Source organism: Mastigoproctus giganteus, chromosome 2 (genome assembly GCF_048544385.1).
Source record: "Mastigoproctus giganteus isolate SK-2022 chromosome 2, ASM4854438v1, whole genome shotgun sequence".
Lineage (NCBI taxonomy): Eukaryota > Metazoa > Arthropoda > Arachnida > Uropygi > Thelyphonidae > Mastigoproctus > Mastigoproctus giganteus.
This window is the reverse complement of record NC_143576.1, coordinates 186053284-186070938: the sequence shown is the minus strand read 5'-3', so window position 1 is coordinate 186070938 and position 17655 is coordinate 186053284. Positions and strand designations below refer to the sequence as shown.

Genomic DNA, 17655 nt, shown 5'->3' with positions numbered 1-17655 from the left:
TTCTTTCGAATCGCCAATTTCAAGTCCGTTTAGGATCCACCCTCTCTCGAGTTTTCTCTTAGGAAGAGGGAGCCCCACAAGGATCCGTTTTAAGTGTCACGCTTTTCGCAATCAAAATAAACTATCGCAGAACAACTTCCACCCACTGTAAACAATGCCCTCTATGTTGACGACTTTTCTATATTTTGTCATTCATGCAATATGAGGGTCATTGAAAGGTAATTGCAGAAAACCATTGATCATCTTACAGCTTGGTCTTTGGCTAATGGGTTCAGATTTTCATCACAGAAGACTGTTTGTGTACACTTCTGTAGCAAACGTAATCTTCATCCTGACCCAGAATTAAGGCTTGGGCAAAATAACATCCCAGTTGTAGCAGAATTCAAATTCCTTGGACTTATTTTCGACAAAAAGCTGACATTTTTACAACATATTTGTCAGCTGAGGACAAGATGTGTCAAAGGGCTTAACATCCTTCGTGCCCTTTCGTCAACTTCATGGGGCGCAGATCATTCTACCCTTCTTCGTCTTTACTGAGCACTTGTCCGTTCCAAACTCGACTATGGGTCTCAGGTTTATGGTTCTGCTAGAGATAGTGCACTTCGGTGGTTAGATCCAATCCACCAACAAGCCATCCGGACAGCCACTGGAGCATTTCGCACATCTCCTGTCCAAAGCCTTTACATTGAAGCAAATGAACCATCTCTGTCTCTTCGACGTAAGCAGTTGTCCTTACAGTATGCCTTCAAATTAAAATCCCTGCCCGATCATCCCACGTGGCCATCTGTTTTTGAGCCGTGCTGGGAAAACCTCTACAACACCCATCGGACTGCCAACAAACCTTTTGGTATTCGCATTCAAGGGCTGCTGAATGAGCTAAACTTGACGGTAGACAACGTTGCCCAGTCACCAAGGCAATTCTTTCCACCCTGGCATGCTTATTTTCCAACTTGCAACTTCTCCCTTAAGATCTGGGAGAAGGCTACTACACCACCATCTGTCTACCAGCAACTCTTTGCATCACATAGACAGCAGTATTCTGATTTTTCTGCCAGTCTACACAGATGGCTCAAAGTTAGAGTGTTATGTGGGATCTGCTGTTGTGTTCCCTCACAAAACATTATCCTATAAGATACCACAAGAAACTAGCATTTATACTGCAGAGTTGCATGCAATACAACAGCCCTAGATCACATTAAAAATCACGACTACCAGAGGTATATGATTTATTGCGATTCATCGAACGTGTTACAGGCTCTGGTATCGGTGAGTTTTAACCCTCATCCAATCCTGTCCAGGATCCGGCAGATTCTTTTTTCTCTCATGAAATTAGAATTCGATTTTCGCTTTTGCTGGATCCTAAGCCACATTGGGATCCGGGGAAATGAATCGGCTGATGCCGCTGCCAAATCAGCCATTTCCCTGGATAATCATTGCCTGTCAGTCCCCTATACAGACTACAGGCAAATAATACGTTCTAAATTACTTTCTCAATGGCAAGATTCTTGGCACGGACAGGCCACAAATAAACTACATCACATTAAGCCTGTAATTATGCAATGGCAGTCCAGTCTACGCAGGGTCCGAAGAGAGGAAGTTGTTCTTGCTCGGCTCCGCATAGGTCATAGTCATCTAACCCATTCCTACTTGCTGAGGGTGGATGACCCACCTATGTGCGGATGTGTAACATTATTTTAACCGTCCGTCATATTTTAATAGAATGTCCTGTTTTTATAGAAGCACGACGCTTGTGTTTTACCGCTTTTAATTTGACTGAGCCATTTACACTCAGTCAGATAATAGGTGACAGAGACAATGTCAGACATCTTTAACTTTTTACAATCTTTTAATTTTTATACAAAGATCTAAGTGTTATACTTTTTATGCTTTTAATTTGTACCTTTTTTACATAAAAATTAATTGCTTGACGTGGTAGCCTTGTTTACCAAAATGTTTAGTAGCATTTTAAATTTGACTTGGCGCATTATGGCCTTAGCTGCCAATGCGCCATAAAAAATCAAATCAAATCAACAATAGGTTAGCAGTAGTATTCCAGGTTTACTTGGACTGCCCTATACAATGAGAAGAAAAATAATGACACTTATAAATGTCAGGACAATTGTATTAGCAATCATAATGATCACATATAGTGTACTTGAACTTTTTTTTTTTTTTTTTTTTTAACAGAGACCTAATTCATTTAAAACAAACTGATTTTGTAACCTCGAATAGTTAGTGAAAATAGAATAAAAAGGAAGAACAATAGGTGTGTAGCAATAGAAACAAATTTCAACACCGTATTATCATTAAATCATGGTTATAGATGGATTAAGAAAAAATAATAAATGCAACCAAATGTTATAAGTTAAAATTATAACACTTAAATGTGTGGCACCGATAGCCTAATTTTTTTGGGCTCTATTGAAATATATCATGTGTTCAAAGGAAAAAATGGTGGTGGTCATTGTTAACTAGAATGCTGGATGTTGTACAGAATCACTCAGTGAAGATCCTTTAGAAATTCATAGAACAGTAGTAGTACAATATTTGAAACTGTGTTCCAGAGACACTACCACAAAGTGAAAATTCCATGTGCATAGCATTATGTCAGATAGAAAATATGATGGAAGTGGTTTTCTTATTGTATATTATGAAAAACAAAAGGAGGTTCAACAAAATGAATGTTCCAGAAAACCTACTGGGTTTTGGGAAGCTGATATGACTACATTCTATATGTTGTTTTTTTAACCATATCATATATGCTGTGTTTCTATTCATTCAAATAAGTAAAATATATACACTGATGAGCCAAAACATTATGACCAGCAAGTTGTTATGCAAATCGAAGCAATTGCAGGTGAACTATGGCACAGGTTGGGACACAGTATAAAAAACACCTGATACTGAGCTCTGTTAATCAGTGTTGCTCTTGTTCTTTAGATGGGAAAGACAGCGAACTTAAAGAGAATTTGACAAAGGCCAAATTGTAATGGCCAGACGACTGGGTCAGAGCATATCCGAAATGGCACAGCTGGTGGATGTTCATGGTCAGCTGTGGTTAGTACCTACCAAAAGTGGTCCGAGGAGGGGAACCCCCGAGGTGTTGGACGATCATGGCTCATCAATGCTCGAGGTGAGTGAAGGCTCTCCCTGATGGGACATGGCAACTGTGGCCCAACTCACCGGTAATTCGAATGCTGGTGATGGGAGTAATGTGTCACAACACACAGTACATCGAACCCTGCTGAAAATAGGGCTGCTTAGCTGCAGGCCGTTTCAAGTGCCCATGCTAACCACGGTTCACCAGCAGCAGCACCTACAATGGGCACACAAGCATCGAAACTTTACCTTGAGTGATTGGAAGAAGGTCGTCTGGTCCGATGAATCACGTTTCCTGTTGCACCATGTGGACAGCCAGGTACGTGTGCATCGTTTACCTGGGTAAGTGATGACGCCTGGATGCACCGTGGGACGAAAACAAGCCAGTGGTGGTGGTGTCATGCTTTGGGCGATGTTCTGCTGAGATACCCTGAGTCCAGTCATTCATCTGCCGGGCACTCTACCACCTACCTAAACTTCATTGCTGATCAGGTACACCCTTTCATGGCAATGGTCTTCCTGTCTTTCAGAAGGATAATGTGCCATGCCACACCACTTGGATTGTTTAAGACTGTTTCATGGAACATAAGGAAGACTTCCAGGTATTGGCATGGCCTCCAAATTCCCCAGACATCAATCCCATCAAACATCTGTGGTTTGTGTTGGAACAGCAACTCCAATCTTTGGCATCTCAACCACAGACCTTAAAGGATCTTAGGACCTTAGTTAAAGGATCTACTGGTTATGTGTTGGTACCAGATACCACAAGATACATTTAGAAATCTTCTAGTTTCTCCTCCTTGCCGGGTACGAGCTGTTTTGGCTGCATGTAGAGAACCAACATCATATTTGGTAGGTGGTCATAATGTTTTGGCTCATCGGTGTATATTTAAATGAGAATGTGCTTAAACTGTCCAATATCAGAAATTTTTGTATTTAGTATAGAATACCGTGTAGTTTTTTTTCAACAACCTATAAAAATTTATTTTTTTCCCATATACTTGTATATACATATTTTAAATAATATTTAAAAAAAATTATGAAGTTTGGAAAAAAAGGTATGGTGTTTATTGGATTATTTACAATGTAATCAAATTGCAGATTTGTTTTAATAGACTTCATGTACATTATGATCACAGCACGTTCTCTGAGTGGCACAAATTGTTATATTTATTATATTGTTGGTTATATGTTATAATTAGTAATAATTAAGAGCTCAGACCAAAATGGATGTCGGTAGAACTGAAGAGACTTGTGACAGAGAAGAAAAATGCATGTAATGCAAATAAAATATCAGGTGATACAGGGCCTACAGTAGACAAACTAGTCTGCAGTCAAGTCACAAAGGAGGTCAGGCAAGCTAAGGCAGTTTATAAAGGAGTCTCTCTGGTAATAAAATTCAAAGAAAAACATCAAAGATGTCTTTACTTAAGCAAACAATAGAAGGAAGGGTCTGCTAGCTATGAATGATTTAACTGTTGATGATCCTGCATAGGATGTATTGAAAAATTGAATAAATATTTTGCATCTAAATTCATACATTTGGAATTTTTTAGGGATGGTATGCCAGAAGTTTAACAAATTCTAACAGGGAGCTAAATGATTTTATGATAACCAAGAGGAAAGTGGAAGGAAAATCGTTCAATTAAAAAAGGCATCTAGAATAGATGAGATCTTTCCAATTATATTAAGGGAAGCAGCAAAAGAGGCAAGCAAACCTTTAACCATAATTTTGAGTGCCTCCTGGGATTCAGGGCAGTTACCTATGGACTAGAAATATGTGAATGTGTCCCCAATTCACAAAGGGTGACAAGAGTAATTATAGACCTGTTAGCTTAGTTTCTATTCCAGTTAAAATTATGATGCCACTGGTTAAAGAAGTAATGCAGGATCATTTGGACAGGAATGCAGTCACAACATGGATTTGTTAAGGGACGACCTTGTCTGACCAGTCTGATTGAGTACTATGATGCAGTAACAAAGGAACTAGTTGCAAAAAATTATTTTGACATCAAATACTTAGATTTCAGAAAAGTTTTTGAGATTGTTCCATATAAGACTGCTGTACAAATTGGAGCAGTGTGTCATTAGGGGCAAGTTACTGCTATAGATAAAGGAATGGTTGAATAGGAGAAGACAAAGAGTGGTTATCAATGGACACTTCTTTTTTGTCTTCTGTTATTAGTGGAATTCCCCAGGGTTCATTACCAGGCTGATTGTTGCTTGCTTTATTTATTAATGATATTAATGAAGATATATCAGGCTTAATGTCAAAGTTTGCAGATAATACAAAGGTTGGCAGGGTGGCTAATGACATAATCATGGTACACTACTGCAACAGGATCTAGAAAAATTACGCCTATGGACTGAGAAGTGGGAATTGAAATTTAATATTGAGTAATCTCAGAATAACATTCCAACTATGTGGTACCACACTCAGAATATTCGAGAATGAAAAGGACCTGAGGGTAAACATGCAGTTGGACATGAGGTTCTCTCTGAGCAGTGCAGATGGGCTGTTAGGACAACTCATGGGGTTTTGTTAATGAAATGGTCATATCAGGAGATCTCATTTTAGGAAGGATGTGGATCTATTGAAATGGGTACAGAGAAGAATAACAAGATTAGTGAGTTTTTGGTTTTGGAAGTTGCAGTGTCTGGAGACTAGGCACCTGTGAGGAGATCTGATTCAGATGTTTAAGGCTTTGAATGAATTGAATAAGCTAAATGTTGATTGCGTCCTTCCTCTTGCTCTCAGAGTACACACTCAGGGGGAGGTCATGAATTCAAATTAAGGAAGGATGGTTGCAGAATAGATGTATGGAAATTTGATTTCAGCCAGCAGGTGGTTGATTATTGGAAGAAATTCCATCTAGTGTGCAGTGAATAGTTTGAATAGTTTGCAATGAACTAGACAAAGTGTTAGAGGGGATGGACAGGTGATATGGGAAGTGTTGTAATTGTGCGTGCTTTTTTTTTTTTTTATATATAATTGCTGCCTAAATTTTGTCCAAAATTTAGTTCATAATGTAATGAGTTATTTTTTACAGTGTGGCATTTTTTTTTTTTTTTCCACATTGTAAAAAAATCTAAACTAAGGTATACAAAGCTGCATATCTTAGTTAATATATACAGCTTCTCAAAATCATTTATAGAATATTTTTGAAGCTATTTATTTCAACGTTTGACAACCTGCTGCCTATATGTGAGAAGAATTAAACTTTTGTTATTCCCTAAGATTTTATATTTGTGCATCCTGGTCTGTCTCACTTTCAAGGAAGAATAGACCTTCCTCATTCATTTTATTCAATCCGTGAGATGTCAGATTTGCAGTCTGCACATTTTAACCAGTCTTTATATAGAGACATTGATTAGCACCCCTGTTTGGTTTGCCCTTCTGTGAACACTTTCTAGAAGTTCTGTCTTTTTTTGATTTTGGCCTTCAGATCTGAACACAATATTCTAAATGTAGTCTAACGATCACCTTGTAAAGAGAGATAATGTTCTTCCTCCTAGCAAATGCCCTGTAGATTATAAGCAGGACACCATGTACCTTCTTACCTGCTTGTTTTCACTGCATAGAAAATTTTATGTCAGAATCATAATATCTAAGTCTCTTTCATCTTGAACCACTTTAATTTCTCTCTCCCCCTAGCTTATATGTGACTCCAGGATTTATGATCCCCTTATGTTTAGAAGCATTAAACTGTATTTGCCATTTTTTGGACCTTATATGCAACTGATGGTGCATATCTCTAACAGGGAGTTAAATGATTTTGTAATAATTGAGAGCAAAGTGGAGGAGAAATTGTTGAAGTTAAACATAAAGGCACCTGGGGTGGATGGGATCTGTCCAGTTATAATAAAGGAGGTGGCAAAGGAAGTAAGCAAACTCTTAGCCATAATTATGAGAGCATCCTTGGACTCAGGGGAAGTCACCACACATTGGAGATGTGCATATGTATCTCCAGTTCAAAATTGGGGACAAAGGTGACATGAGTAATTACAGACATGTTAGATTGACTTCTGTTCCAAGGTAAATAATAGTCACTGGTTAAAGAAGCATTGTAGGATCATCTAGATAATACAGCAGTAATAATTTAGTCACAGCATGGGTTTGTTAAGGGGAAGCCTTGTCTGACCAATATGTTTGGATACTATGGTGTGGTCACAAAGGAACTCGAGGCAAAAAATAATTTTCATATCATATACTTGGATTTCAGGAAATCTTTTGATACTGTTGCACATGGAAGACTACTGTACAGATTGGAGCGGTATGGCATTAAGGGCAAGTTGCTACAATGGATAAAAGTTTGGTTCAGTGGGAGAAGATGGAGGGTGGTAATCAATGGATACTTCTTTTCGTGGACTAATATTATTAGTGGTGTCCCTCAGGGTTCAGTGTTGGGCCCATTGTTGTTTTGTATATTTATCAATGATGAAAGTATATCAAGCTTAATATCAAAGTTTGCAGATTCAGTGTTGGGCCCCTTGTTGTTGATTTGTATATTTATCAATGATGAAAGTATATCAAGCTTAATGTCAAAGTTTGCAGATTAGCATTAGCATTAGTAGAGGCATTTGATGCAAGAAAGCAAGCTTATGCAGCATCAGCCAAAAAAAAAAAAAAAAAAACCCACTTCCACTTCACCCCTCTGTTCGTTCAAAATACCTGTCCAGCTGAGCCCTAAACTTATTTAGGCTATCAACCTCCACTACAAGGGATGGAAGTCTGTTCCACCAACCAACCACCCGCTGGCTAAAGGCAAATTTCCGCACGTCTATCCTACATCTGTCTTTCCTCAATTTTTGAATTTATGCCCTCTCAGGTGATTATTCTGAGCTAGAGGAAGAATCCCATCAGCATTGAGCATGCTCAAACCATTCAAGGCTTTATACACCTCTATCAGATCACCTCGCTGGTGCCTAGTCTCCAGACACTGTAATTTGCAAAACTTAAGCCTTTCTTCGTAAGAGCACCCCTTTGTTCCATTCACTAATCTTGTTGCCCTTCTCTGTACTCGTTCCAGCAGCTCTACATCCTTCTTGAAATGAGGCTTCCAGACCTGTATACAGTACTCTAGGTGTGGCCTGACCACACCTAGAGTACTGTATACAAAGGTTGGCAGTGTCATGAATAACAGTAATTACAGTATGCTGCTGCAACAGGATCTGGAAAGGTTGAGCAGATGGGCTGAGAAATGGCAACTGAAGTTTAACATTGACAAGTGCAAAGTACTGCATATGGGTAGCAGTAACCCCAGAGAAATGTACCAACTGGGTGGTTTTACACTCAGGTTAGTGAAGAATGAAAGAGACCTAGGGGTAATTGTGCAGTCAGTTATGAAGTTTTCTGAGTGGTGCAGACAGGCTGTAGGAATAGGGTCTTGTCAATGATATACAGGAATTTTGCCAGTAGGGATAAGGAGGTGATTATTAGCATTAGTTAAGGCATATGATGCATGAAAGCAAGCTTATACGGCATCAGCCAAAAAGAAAAAACACCTTCCCATTTCACCAATCCGGTCACTCCGGATGTTTGTCTAGTTCAGCCTTAAATTTATTTAAGCTATCAACTTCCACAACAACAGATGGAAGTCTGTTCCAGCAATCAACTACCCTTTGGCTAAAGGCAAACTTCTGCACAACCATTCTTCTACAACTGTATTTCCTCAATTTGAATCTATACTCCCTCAGGTTCTTAATCCGAGCAAGTGGAAGTATCCTGTCAGAATTGAGCCTGCTCAAACCATTCAAGGCCTTGTACACCTTAATCAGATCACCTTGTATGTGCCTAGTCTCCAGATGCTGAAACTTGCAGAACTTAAGCCTTTCTTCGTAGGCACACCCCTTTGTTCCTCTCACCAATCTAGTTGCCCTTCTCTGTACTCCTTCTAGCAACTCTACATCCTTCCTAAAATGAGGCCTCCAGACCTGTGTGCAGTACTCAATGTGTGGCCTGACCATTGCCTTATGCAAAGGGTTAATTGCCTCCTTGTCTCTGCTAGCAAAATTCTTGTATATCATTGACAAAACCCCATGACCTGCTCTTGCAGCTTGTCTGCATTGCTCAGAAAGCTTCATATCTGACTGCATAATTACCCACAGGTCTTTTACATTCTCCGCCTCCCTGAGTGTAGTGCCACACAGTTGGTATATTTCTCTTGGGTTACTGCTACCCATATGTAGTACTATGCATTTGTAAATGTTAAACTTCAGTTGCCACTTCTCAGCTAATCTGCCTAACTTTTCACCCCAGGTCCCTTTTTTATGTTTAACTTCAACAATTTCTCCTCCACTTTGCTGTCAGTTATTATAGATTCACTTAGCTCCCTGTTAGAGTTAGATAAACTTCTGGCATTCTCCTCCTTGAATAATTCCTCATATGTGAATGTAGATGCAAAATACTCATTCAGTTTATCAGCTACTTGAGCAGGATCATCATCAATAGTTGAACCATCTATGTTAAGTGGACCAATCTGATTCATTCCTTTCCTTCTATAATTACATAAGTAAAGAACTATTTTCTGTTTTTCTTTGCATCCTTTGCCAAAGATTTCCTGTAATCTGTCTTTGCCTACCTAACCTCCTTTGTGACTTGATTACAGACTAGCTTATATCTGCCGTAGACTTCTGTGTCGTCTGATAATTTATATGCATCCCATGCATTTTTCTTCTCTGCCACAAGTCTCATTAATTCATCTGACATCCATTTAGGGCTGAACCTTGAACAGTATTTCTTAGTTGGTATGAAAAGTCTAGTAGCCTCCAAGATTAAGTCCCTGAAGGCTTCCCATTTAGAATTCACTGTTGGTAACGTCATCAGTTGATCCCACTGTATAGAATTTAAAAATTGTCTGAGACCACTGTAGTCACCTTTACAAAAGCAAAACCGATCCCTTTTCCCTTGATGGTAGTTACATCTTTAAGTAAATCCCACATCAGTACACTCTGATTACTGTCGCCTAGTGGTTCCTTTATCTGCAAATCCTCACTGCTGATAATCAGATCAAGGGTATTACTCTCTCTGGTTGTCACTCGAACATGTTACTGTAGAAAACAATCCTCCAATAAATCCACAAAAGTCTTGCTAGCGTGCAAGTGACTATTCCATAAGTTTCAGTCAATATCTGGAAAGCTAAAATCCCCCATTACAAGACATTCTGATTTACTGGCCCACTATTTCTCTGCATAACTGTTCGTTATACTCATCAGAGTCATTAGGCCTATAACACCCTACTCTCATTTTCCCTTTCCCAGTGTTTATGTCACACCAAACAGACTGAACATTGCACTGTCCACTCATGTCAACTGGATGCTCTTCCTTAGATTTCGTTTCTTAACTAACAGCATAACCCCTTCTCCCTTTCTACCTTGTCTATCCTTTCTCTACACATTGTACTCCCCAAATTCCAATTCTGCACTGCTTATATCTGTGTAACACTGTGTCTCTGATATCCCAACAATATCTGCCTTTGATGCCTTGAATGGCACTTCAAATTCATCAAATTTATTTACTATTCTTCTAACATTGGTGTACATGCAAGTATACATGCACCTGTTCTTAGTTACCCTGACACGGCCCATGTATTTATTTGTTCCATGGCTCCCAGCAGCTCTTGAAATCCCCAGCAACTTGCTCTTTAGGCTGTTGCTCATTACAATAGAAGCAGTGCAAGAATCACTTTCACCTCTGCCTGCGGCTACTGTTAACCTTTTAGTCTGTGAATACCTCCAAGCTAACAGTTTTCTGACCCACCTAACACTGCCTCGATTGCATCAGCAAATATTCTTGCACCCTTTATATTTAAGTGTATCCCATCCTCTAGAATTTATCCCCTTGTGTATAAGGCAATGGTTAGGCACACCTTGAGCACTGCATACAGGTCTGGAAGCCTCATTTTAGGAAGGATGTAGAGTTGCTAAAACTAGTACAGAGAAGAGCAACAAATGGGTGCTCTTAGAAAGAAAGGCTTAAGTTCTGCAAATTGCAGCATCTGGAGACTAGGCCTTGAATGGATTGAGCAGGCTCAATGCTGATGAGATATTTCTTATTGCTCAGATTACAAATCTAAGGGGGCATAGATTCAAACTGAGGAAAGACAGTTGTAGATTAGATGTACGAAATTTTCCTTTAGCCAGCGGGCAAGTAATTGCTGGAACAAACTTCCATCTGTTGTTGTGGAATTTGATAGCTTAAATAAATTCAAGGCAGAACTATGCAAACATTTGGAATGAATGGATCAGTGAAGTGGGAGTTTTTTTTTTTTTTTGACTGATGTTCTGTAAGCTTGCTTTCTTGCATTGTGTGCTTTTTGTTAATGATATAGTTCTTTTTGAAGATACTTGGCCTGGCTTGAAGTGTTAACCACCTTTCCCACCTTCAAAAGTCATGAGCAAACTTTGACAGCTTACCTTTAATATTCTCATCAGTATCATTTAAGAGAATTAGGAGGGGGCCCCAATACAAAGTCCTGAGAGACCCTGCTTGTAACACCGGTCTACCCTTAAGACTAACCATTTTTGACAATATTCTGTTTCCAATCTTTTAGCCAGCCTACAAGTGATCCAAAGTGGGATCTTACCAATAACTCCAAATTCTTCCAGTTTATATAGTAGTCTTGAATGAGGGACAGTACTAAAATTGTTAACTGAATCCAACTCTTTAATGCTTACTGCATAGTAATTTACCAGATTGGTCAAGCATAATGTTCCCATAATGAACCCATGCTGAAATCTATTCAAGATACCATTCTTGTTGAAGATGGTCAGAATCAAATCTTAAACCATGGACTACATGAACTTCCCTACCACAGCAGTCAAACATGCTAGCTTATAGCTACCCACCTCCTCTTTAGCACCACCTTTTGATGACTGGTGCTGAAGAGGAGTGAATCCTCCCAGGGTCCAGTGATTCTCCTGTTAACATTTTCAAAAGCTTTGATATGCTCATATACAGTAATTTTTAATTACAACTGAATATATACCATTTCCCCCTTAAGCCTTGCCCTCCTTTATTCTCAGAACCTTTTCTAACAAATACTTCTGAGATCATTTTATCAATTATTTTGCAGCATTCCAATTCCTTAATATACTCCAGAATATTGAGCTTGCTTGCAACTGTAAATATTGATAGGAAGTTTCTGTTTATTAATTCCCATTTCTCTTGGACTTTTTGTGAGCCTTTCCCTGTGTCCAGATAAAGTACTTGTTCGATTTATTCTCTTCTTTCTCATATTCACATATGAGACTCCTTAACCCAATTCTTAGGTCTTTTCTAGTGCCTTCTTGTAATTGGCTTTTGCTTGTCTTATTCTGTCAGTGGTTTTATTATATATTCTCTTATGTTCATACGCATCAGAATCATGTGACCTCTAAACTTCTAGCCTTACCTCTCATCCATTTTGGTATGTTGCATTTATGGAATTTTATGATATGAATATGTTTGTAGCTTTGAGAATAAATCTCGAACATTTCCCACAGCATATTTAAATTTGACACAGTTCACATGGACAATGAGTGCACCATTGGGCAAGTTTGGCATGATATAAGCACTGGGAAAACAAAATTGAGAGTAGGAGTGTGCTATAAGCTTAATGACTGTGATGATTATACCAAATAGTTATACAGAGAAATAAAGTAGGCCAGCAAATCAGAATATCTCAAAATGGTGGATTTTAACTTTCCAGATGTTGACTGGAGTTTGTGGGTTGGTCACTCACACACTAGCAAGACTTTTATAGATTTCTTGGATCACTGTTTTCTACAGCAGCATGTTAGAGAGGAAACAGGAGAGAAGCACTAACCTTGATAGGTTTATCAGCAGTGATTCTTTCATGCATTAAGAATCTGCAGTTAAAAAGACCCACTGGGTGGCAGCGATCACAGTGTACTAATGTGGAATTTAATTAAAGACAACTACTGTCAAGGGTAAAGGGAAAGGCTTTTGCTTTCATAAGAGTGACTACAGTGGCTTACAGAATTTTTAAATTCTGTGCAGTGGGACCAACTGATGATGTTACCAACAGCAAATTCTGATTGGAAAGTATTCATGGAAGTAATCAAAGAAGCTACTACTCTTTTCATATCAACTAAGGAATACTGTTCATAGATGTCAGATGAACTATTGAGATGCGTGGCAGAGAAGGAAAGTGCATGGGATGCATATAAATTGTCATGTTATACAGAAGGCCTATAATAGATATAAATTAGTCTGTAATCAAGTCACAAAAGAGGTTAGGTAAGCTAAGACAGATTATGAGAAGTCTCTGGCAAAGAAAAACAGAGATTACTATGATGTTACCAACAGCAAATTTTAAATGGGAAGTATTCAGGGAAATAATCAAAGAAGCTACTAGGCTTTTCATACCTAGGAAGAAATACTGTGCAAGGCTTAGACCTAAATGGATGTCAGGTCTAACCTCACTAAACTTATATTAAGAGTAGAAGGAAGTGGTTGAATCAGTTGGGCTACTTGACGTCTATGGGTTAACTGTTGATGACCCTGCTCATATTGCGACAAATTGAATAGGTATTTTTCATCTATATTCACATATGAGGAATTCTTTAGGGAAGGGAATGCCAGATGTTTATCAAACTCTAACAAGGAGCTAAATGACTTTGTGATAACTGAAAGGAAAGTGGAGGAGAAATTGTTGAAGATGGACATTAAAAAAAGGCACCTGGGGTGAATGGAATCTATCCAATTATATTAAGGGAGACAGCAAAGGAAGTAAGCAAACTCTCAGTCATAATTATTAGACATTCTTGAATTCAGGGAAGGTCCTTATGGACTGGAGAAGTGTAAATGTATCCCCAATTCATAAAGGGGATCAAAAGGCGACATGAGTAATTACAGTCCTCTTAGTTTGTCTGTTCTTGGGAAAATAATGGAATGACTGGTTAAAGAAGTAATGCAGGACCATTTCGACAGGCATGAAAATATACTGCAATCACAGCATGGATTTGTTAAGGAGTGGTCTTGTCTACCAATCTATGTTATTATGATGCTGTGACCCAAGGAACTGGATGCAAAAAATTATTTTGAAGTCATATACCTGGATTTCAGGAAGCTTTTGATACTGTTGCACATAAAAACTACTATACAAACTGGAGCAATGTGGCATTAAGGGTTGAGTTACTGCTATGGATAAAGGGGTGGTTAAGTGTAAAGAAGACAGAGTAGTTATCAATGGGCACCACTCTTCATGGACTAATGTTATTAGTGAAGTTCTCCAGCGTTAAGTGCTGGACCCATTGTTCTTTTCAATATTTATCAGTGATATTAAGGAACGTATATCAGGCTTAATGTCTAAGTTTGCAGATGATACAAAGGTTGGGAGAGTGGTTAACAGCAGTCTTCAGGTTTGATCTACTGCAACAAGATCTAGGAAAATTGGTTCGATCTGCTGAGAAAAATCAATTGAAGTTTAACTGACAAATGCAAGGTACTACATATGGGTAGCAGTAATTGCAGAGTAACTTATGAATTGTGTGGTATTACACCCAGGGTAGTGAAGAATGAAAAAGACCTGGGGATAATTGTGCAGTCAGACATGGAATTCTCTGAGCAGTGCAGGCATGCTGCCAGGACAGCTCATGGGGTTTTGTCAATGATATACAGAAACTTTACTAGCAGGGATAAGGAGGTGATTATCCCTTTGTATAAGGGCATGGTTAGGTCCCATCTTGAGTACTGTATACAGGTCTGGATGCCTCACTTTAGGAAGGATGTAGATCTGCTGGAATGGGCTCCGAGAAGGGCAACTAGACCGGTGAAGGGAACAAAAGGGTGTTCTTACCTAGAAAGGCTTCAGTTCTTCAAATTGTAGCGTCTTGTGACTAGGCATCTGCGGGGAGATCTGATTGAGGTGTTTAAAGCCTTGAATGGATTGAGTAAGCTGAATGTTAATGGCATTCTTCCACTTGCTGAGACTACACACATGAGGGGGCATAAATTCAAGTTGAGAAAGGATGGTTGCAGGATAGATGTGTGGAAGTTTGTCTTCAGCCAGCAGGTGTTTGATTATTGTAATGGGCTTCCATCTGTTGCTTTGGAAGTGGATGGGTTGAATAGGTTCAAGGAAGAACTGGACAAATTCTTTGAGGGTGTGTATGGGTGAACTGTGTTGGTTTTATTATTATTATTTTTTGGCTGATGAAAAATGAATAACCTTGCTTTCTTGCATCATTTGCAATTACTACTACATATTACTACAAACTGTAGTCACTCCTGTTAATTGAGCTCAATAAACATATTATTATAGTTTGTCCTAACTCTTAAAATTGTATCTCTTGCCTTTACCTTTGACTACATAGGTTTCTTTAGATACAATCCATTTTATGGTATTGTGGTTACTGCTTGCTATTGATTTTCCCCCACTAAAAAAATAATCAGGTTTTCGATATAGTTAGGGAAAACCAGATCTAAGATATTAGAGCCCCTTTACTCTTTTGAACATGCTGGGATTGTAAAATTTAATAAATTCAAATATACTCAACATTTCTCCAAATATTAACAGTTATTGAAATTTCAGTTTTGGCATTTGTAATGATCTGGTAATCACATACAAAATTTGCTTGAAGTTTTTAGTTAAATTTTGAAGAAAGTACGTGTGTAATGCATTCTGCAGTTTTAATTAATTCAGGAGATGTCCCTGTGGACTGGAAATGTGTAATTGTAATTTGCACATGTAATGTGCAAATGCCAATTCACAAAGGGAAATCAAAATGTGACATGAGTAATTACAAACTTATTAGCTTAACTTCTGTTCCAGGGAAAATAGTAGACTCTGTTAAAGAAGTAATGCAGGACCATCTGGGCAGGAATGCAATTATACTACAGTCACAGTATGGACTTTTTTTAAGGGGCAATCTTGTCTGACCAATCTGATTCAATAATATGATGCAGTAACAAAGAAACTGTATGCAAAAAAATAATTTTGATGTCATATACTTGGATTTCAGGAAAGCTTTGGATACCTTTGCAAATAAAAGACTACTGTACAAATTGGAGCAGTGTACCATTAAGAGTATGTTATTGTTCTGGATACAGGGATGGTTGAGTGGGAGAAGACAGTGGTTATTAATGGACACTGCTCTTCATTGACTAATTTTATTAGTGGAGACCCAGGGTTCAGTCCTGGGACCATTGTTACTTTCTATATTGATGATGGTATATCATGCTTAAAGTCTAGGTTGGCATGGTAGTTAATGACAGTAATCAGAGTAAGCTACTGCAACAAGATCTAAAAAAATTAGAGAGATGGACTGAGGCAGTTGAAGTTTAACATTGACAAATGTAAGGTACTGCACATGGGTAGCAGTGATCCCAGATTAATGTACCAACTATTTGACGCTGAATTCAGGGTAGTGGAAAAAGACGTGAGGGTAATTGTGCAGTCAGTTCTCTGAGCAATGCATACAGGCTGCCAGAATAGCTCATGGCATTTTGTCTATGATAAACAAGAACTTTGCTTGTAGGGATAAGGTGATTATCCCATTTTATAAGGCAATGTTTAGGATGCATCTTGAGTACTGCATACAGGTCCAGAACCCTCATTTTAGAAAGGATGTAGATCTGCTGGAATGGGTGCAAAGAAGGAGAATGAAAGGGTGGTCTTATCAAGACAGGCTTAACTTCCGAAAATTGCAGCATCTGGTGACTAGGCACCTGCACCCACACCTCAAGGTGAGGCATGTGCACCTTAAACAATCATGCTGCATTGCAGCATGATTGAGGTGTTTAAGGCTTTGAATGGATTGAGCTCAATGTTAGCACACCATAGCCTTAGATACTGATGCATCATAAAACTCCTAACATCCAATCCAAGTGCAATGCCAATGGCATTCTTTCCTTTGCTCAGAATACACACTTGAGGGTGCATAAATTCAAATTGAGAAAGGACGGTTGCAGGATAAATATGTGGAGGTTTGCTTTCAGCCATCCAATGGTTGAATGTTGGATCAAATTTCTGCCTGGTGTTGTGGAAGTGGGCAGTTTGAATACAGGAAGAACTAGATTATTTATTTTTTGGCTGATCTTTATAAGCTTGCATCATATGTCATTACTAATAATTAATTATTATTGAACAATTGTTGATGGAATAATAATTGTTCAATCATGTAATAGTTTTCATAATTCATATTGCAATTCTTCCCCCAGTTTTGGAATGGTAAAGATAGTGAGAGATGTGGATTTTTTTTTTTTTCTCTGTGACATTTCTCCTTTTTTCTATACATTTCTGTTCTTTTTCATACATTTATTTTGATATGTTTTGTATTTATAAGAACTTATTTTTTTCAATATTTCATTTAAAAAAAACAATTAATTAGAATACTTTTAAAAAGTTATATAATTTTCTTAGAGCTGTACCAACTAATGTGGCAGGACCATCCCATTCCAGCCAGAATTCAGATCAAAACAATGTATCTCCAGGTTCTGGTATAAATTCTGAGTCTTCCTTTTTAAATTTATCACATCCATTAAAAGGTGAGACTTTTAATGTAGATTAGAATTGGAAAGAAATTGTAACGTTTTTTTAAAAAAAATTGTTA

The 17655-nt window shown here is 38.3% G+C and overlaps 1 protein-coding gene across 2 annotated transcripts in view; it reads left to right on the top strand.

Moving 5' to 3' along the window:
* Positions 1-17655, top strand: part of sip3 (septin interacting protein 3) — a 224242-nt gene that overhangs the window by 190993 nt on the left and 15594 nt on the right. For both annotated transcript variants that reach the window (XM_090368846.1, XM_090368847.1), the window contains exon 13: positions 17466-17590. In XM_090368846.1, the coding sequence (XP_090224972.1) occupies positions 17466-17590 (125 nt within the window). The remainder of the gene's footprint in view (positions 1-17465; positions 17591-17655) is intronic.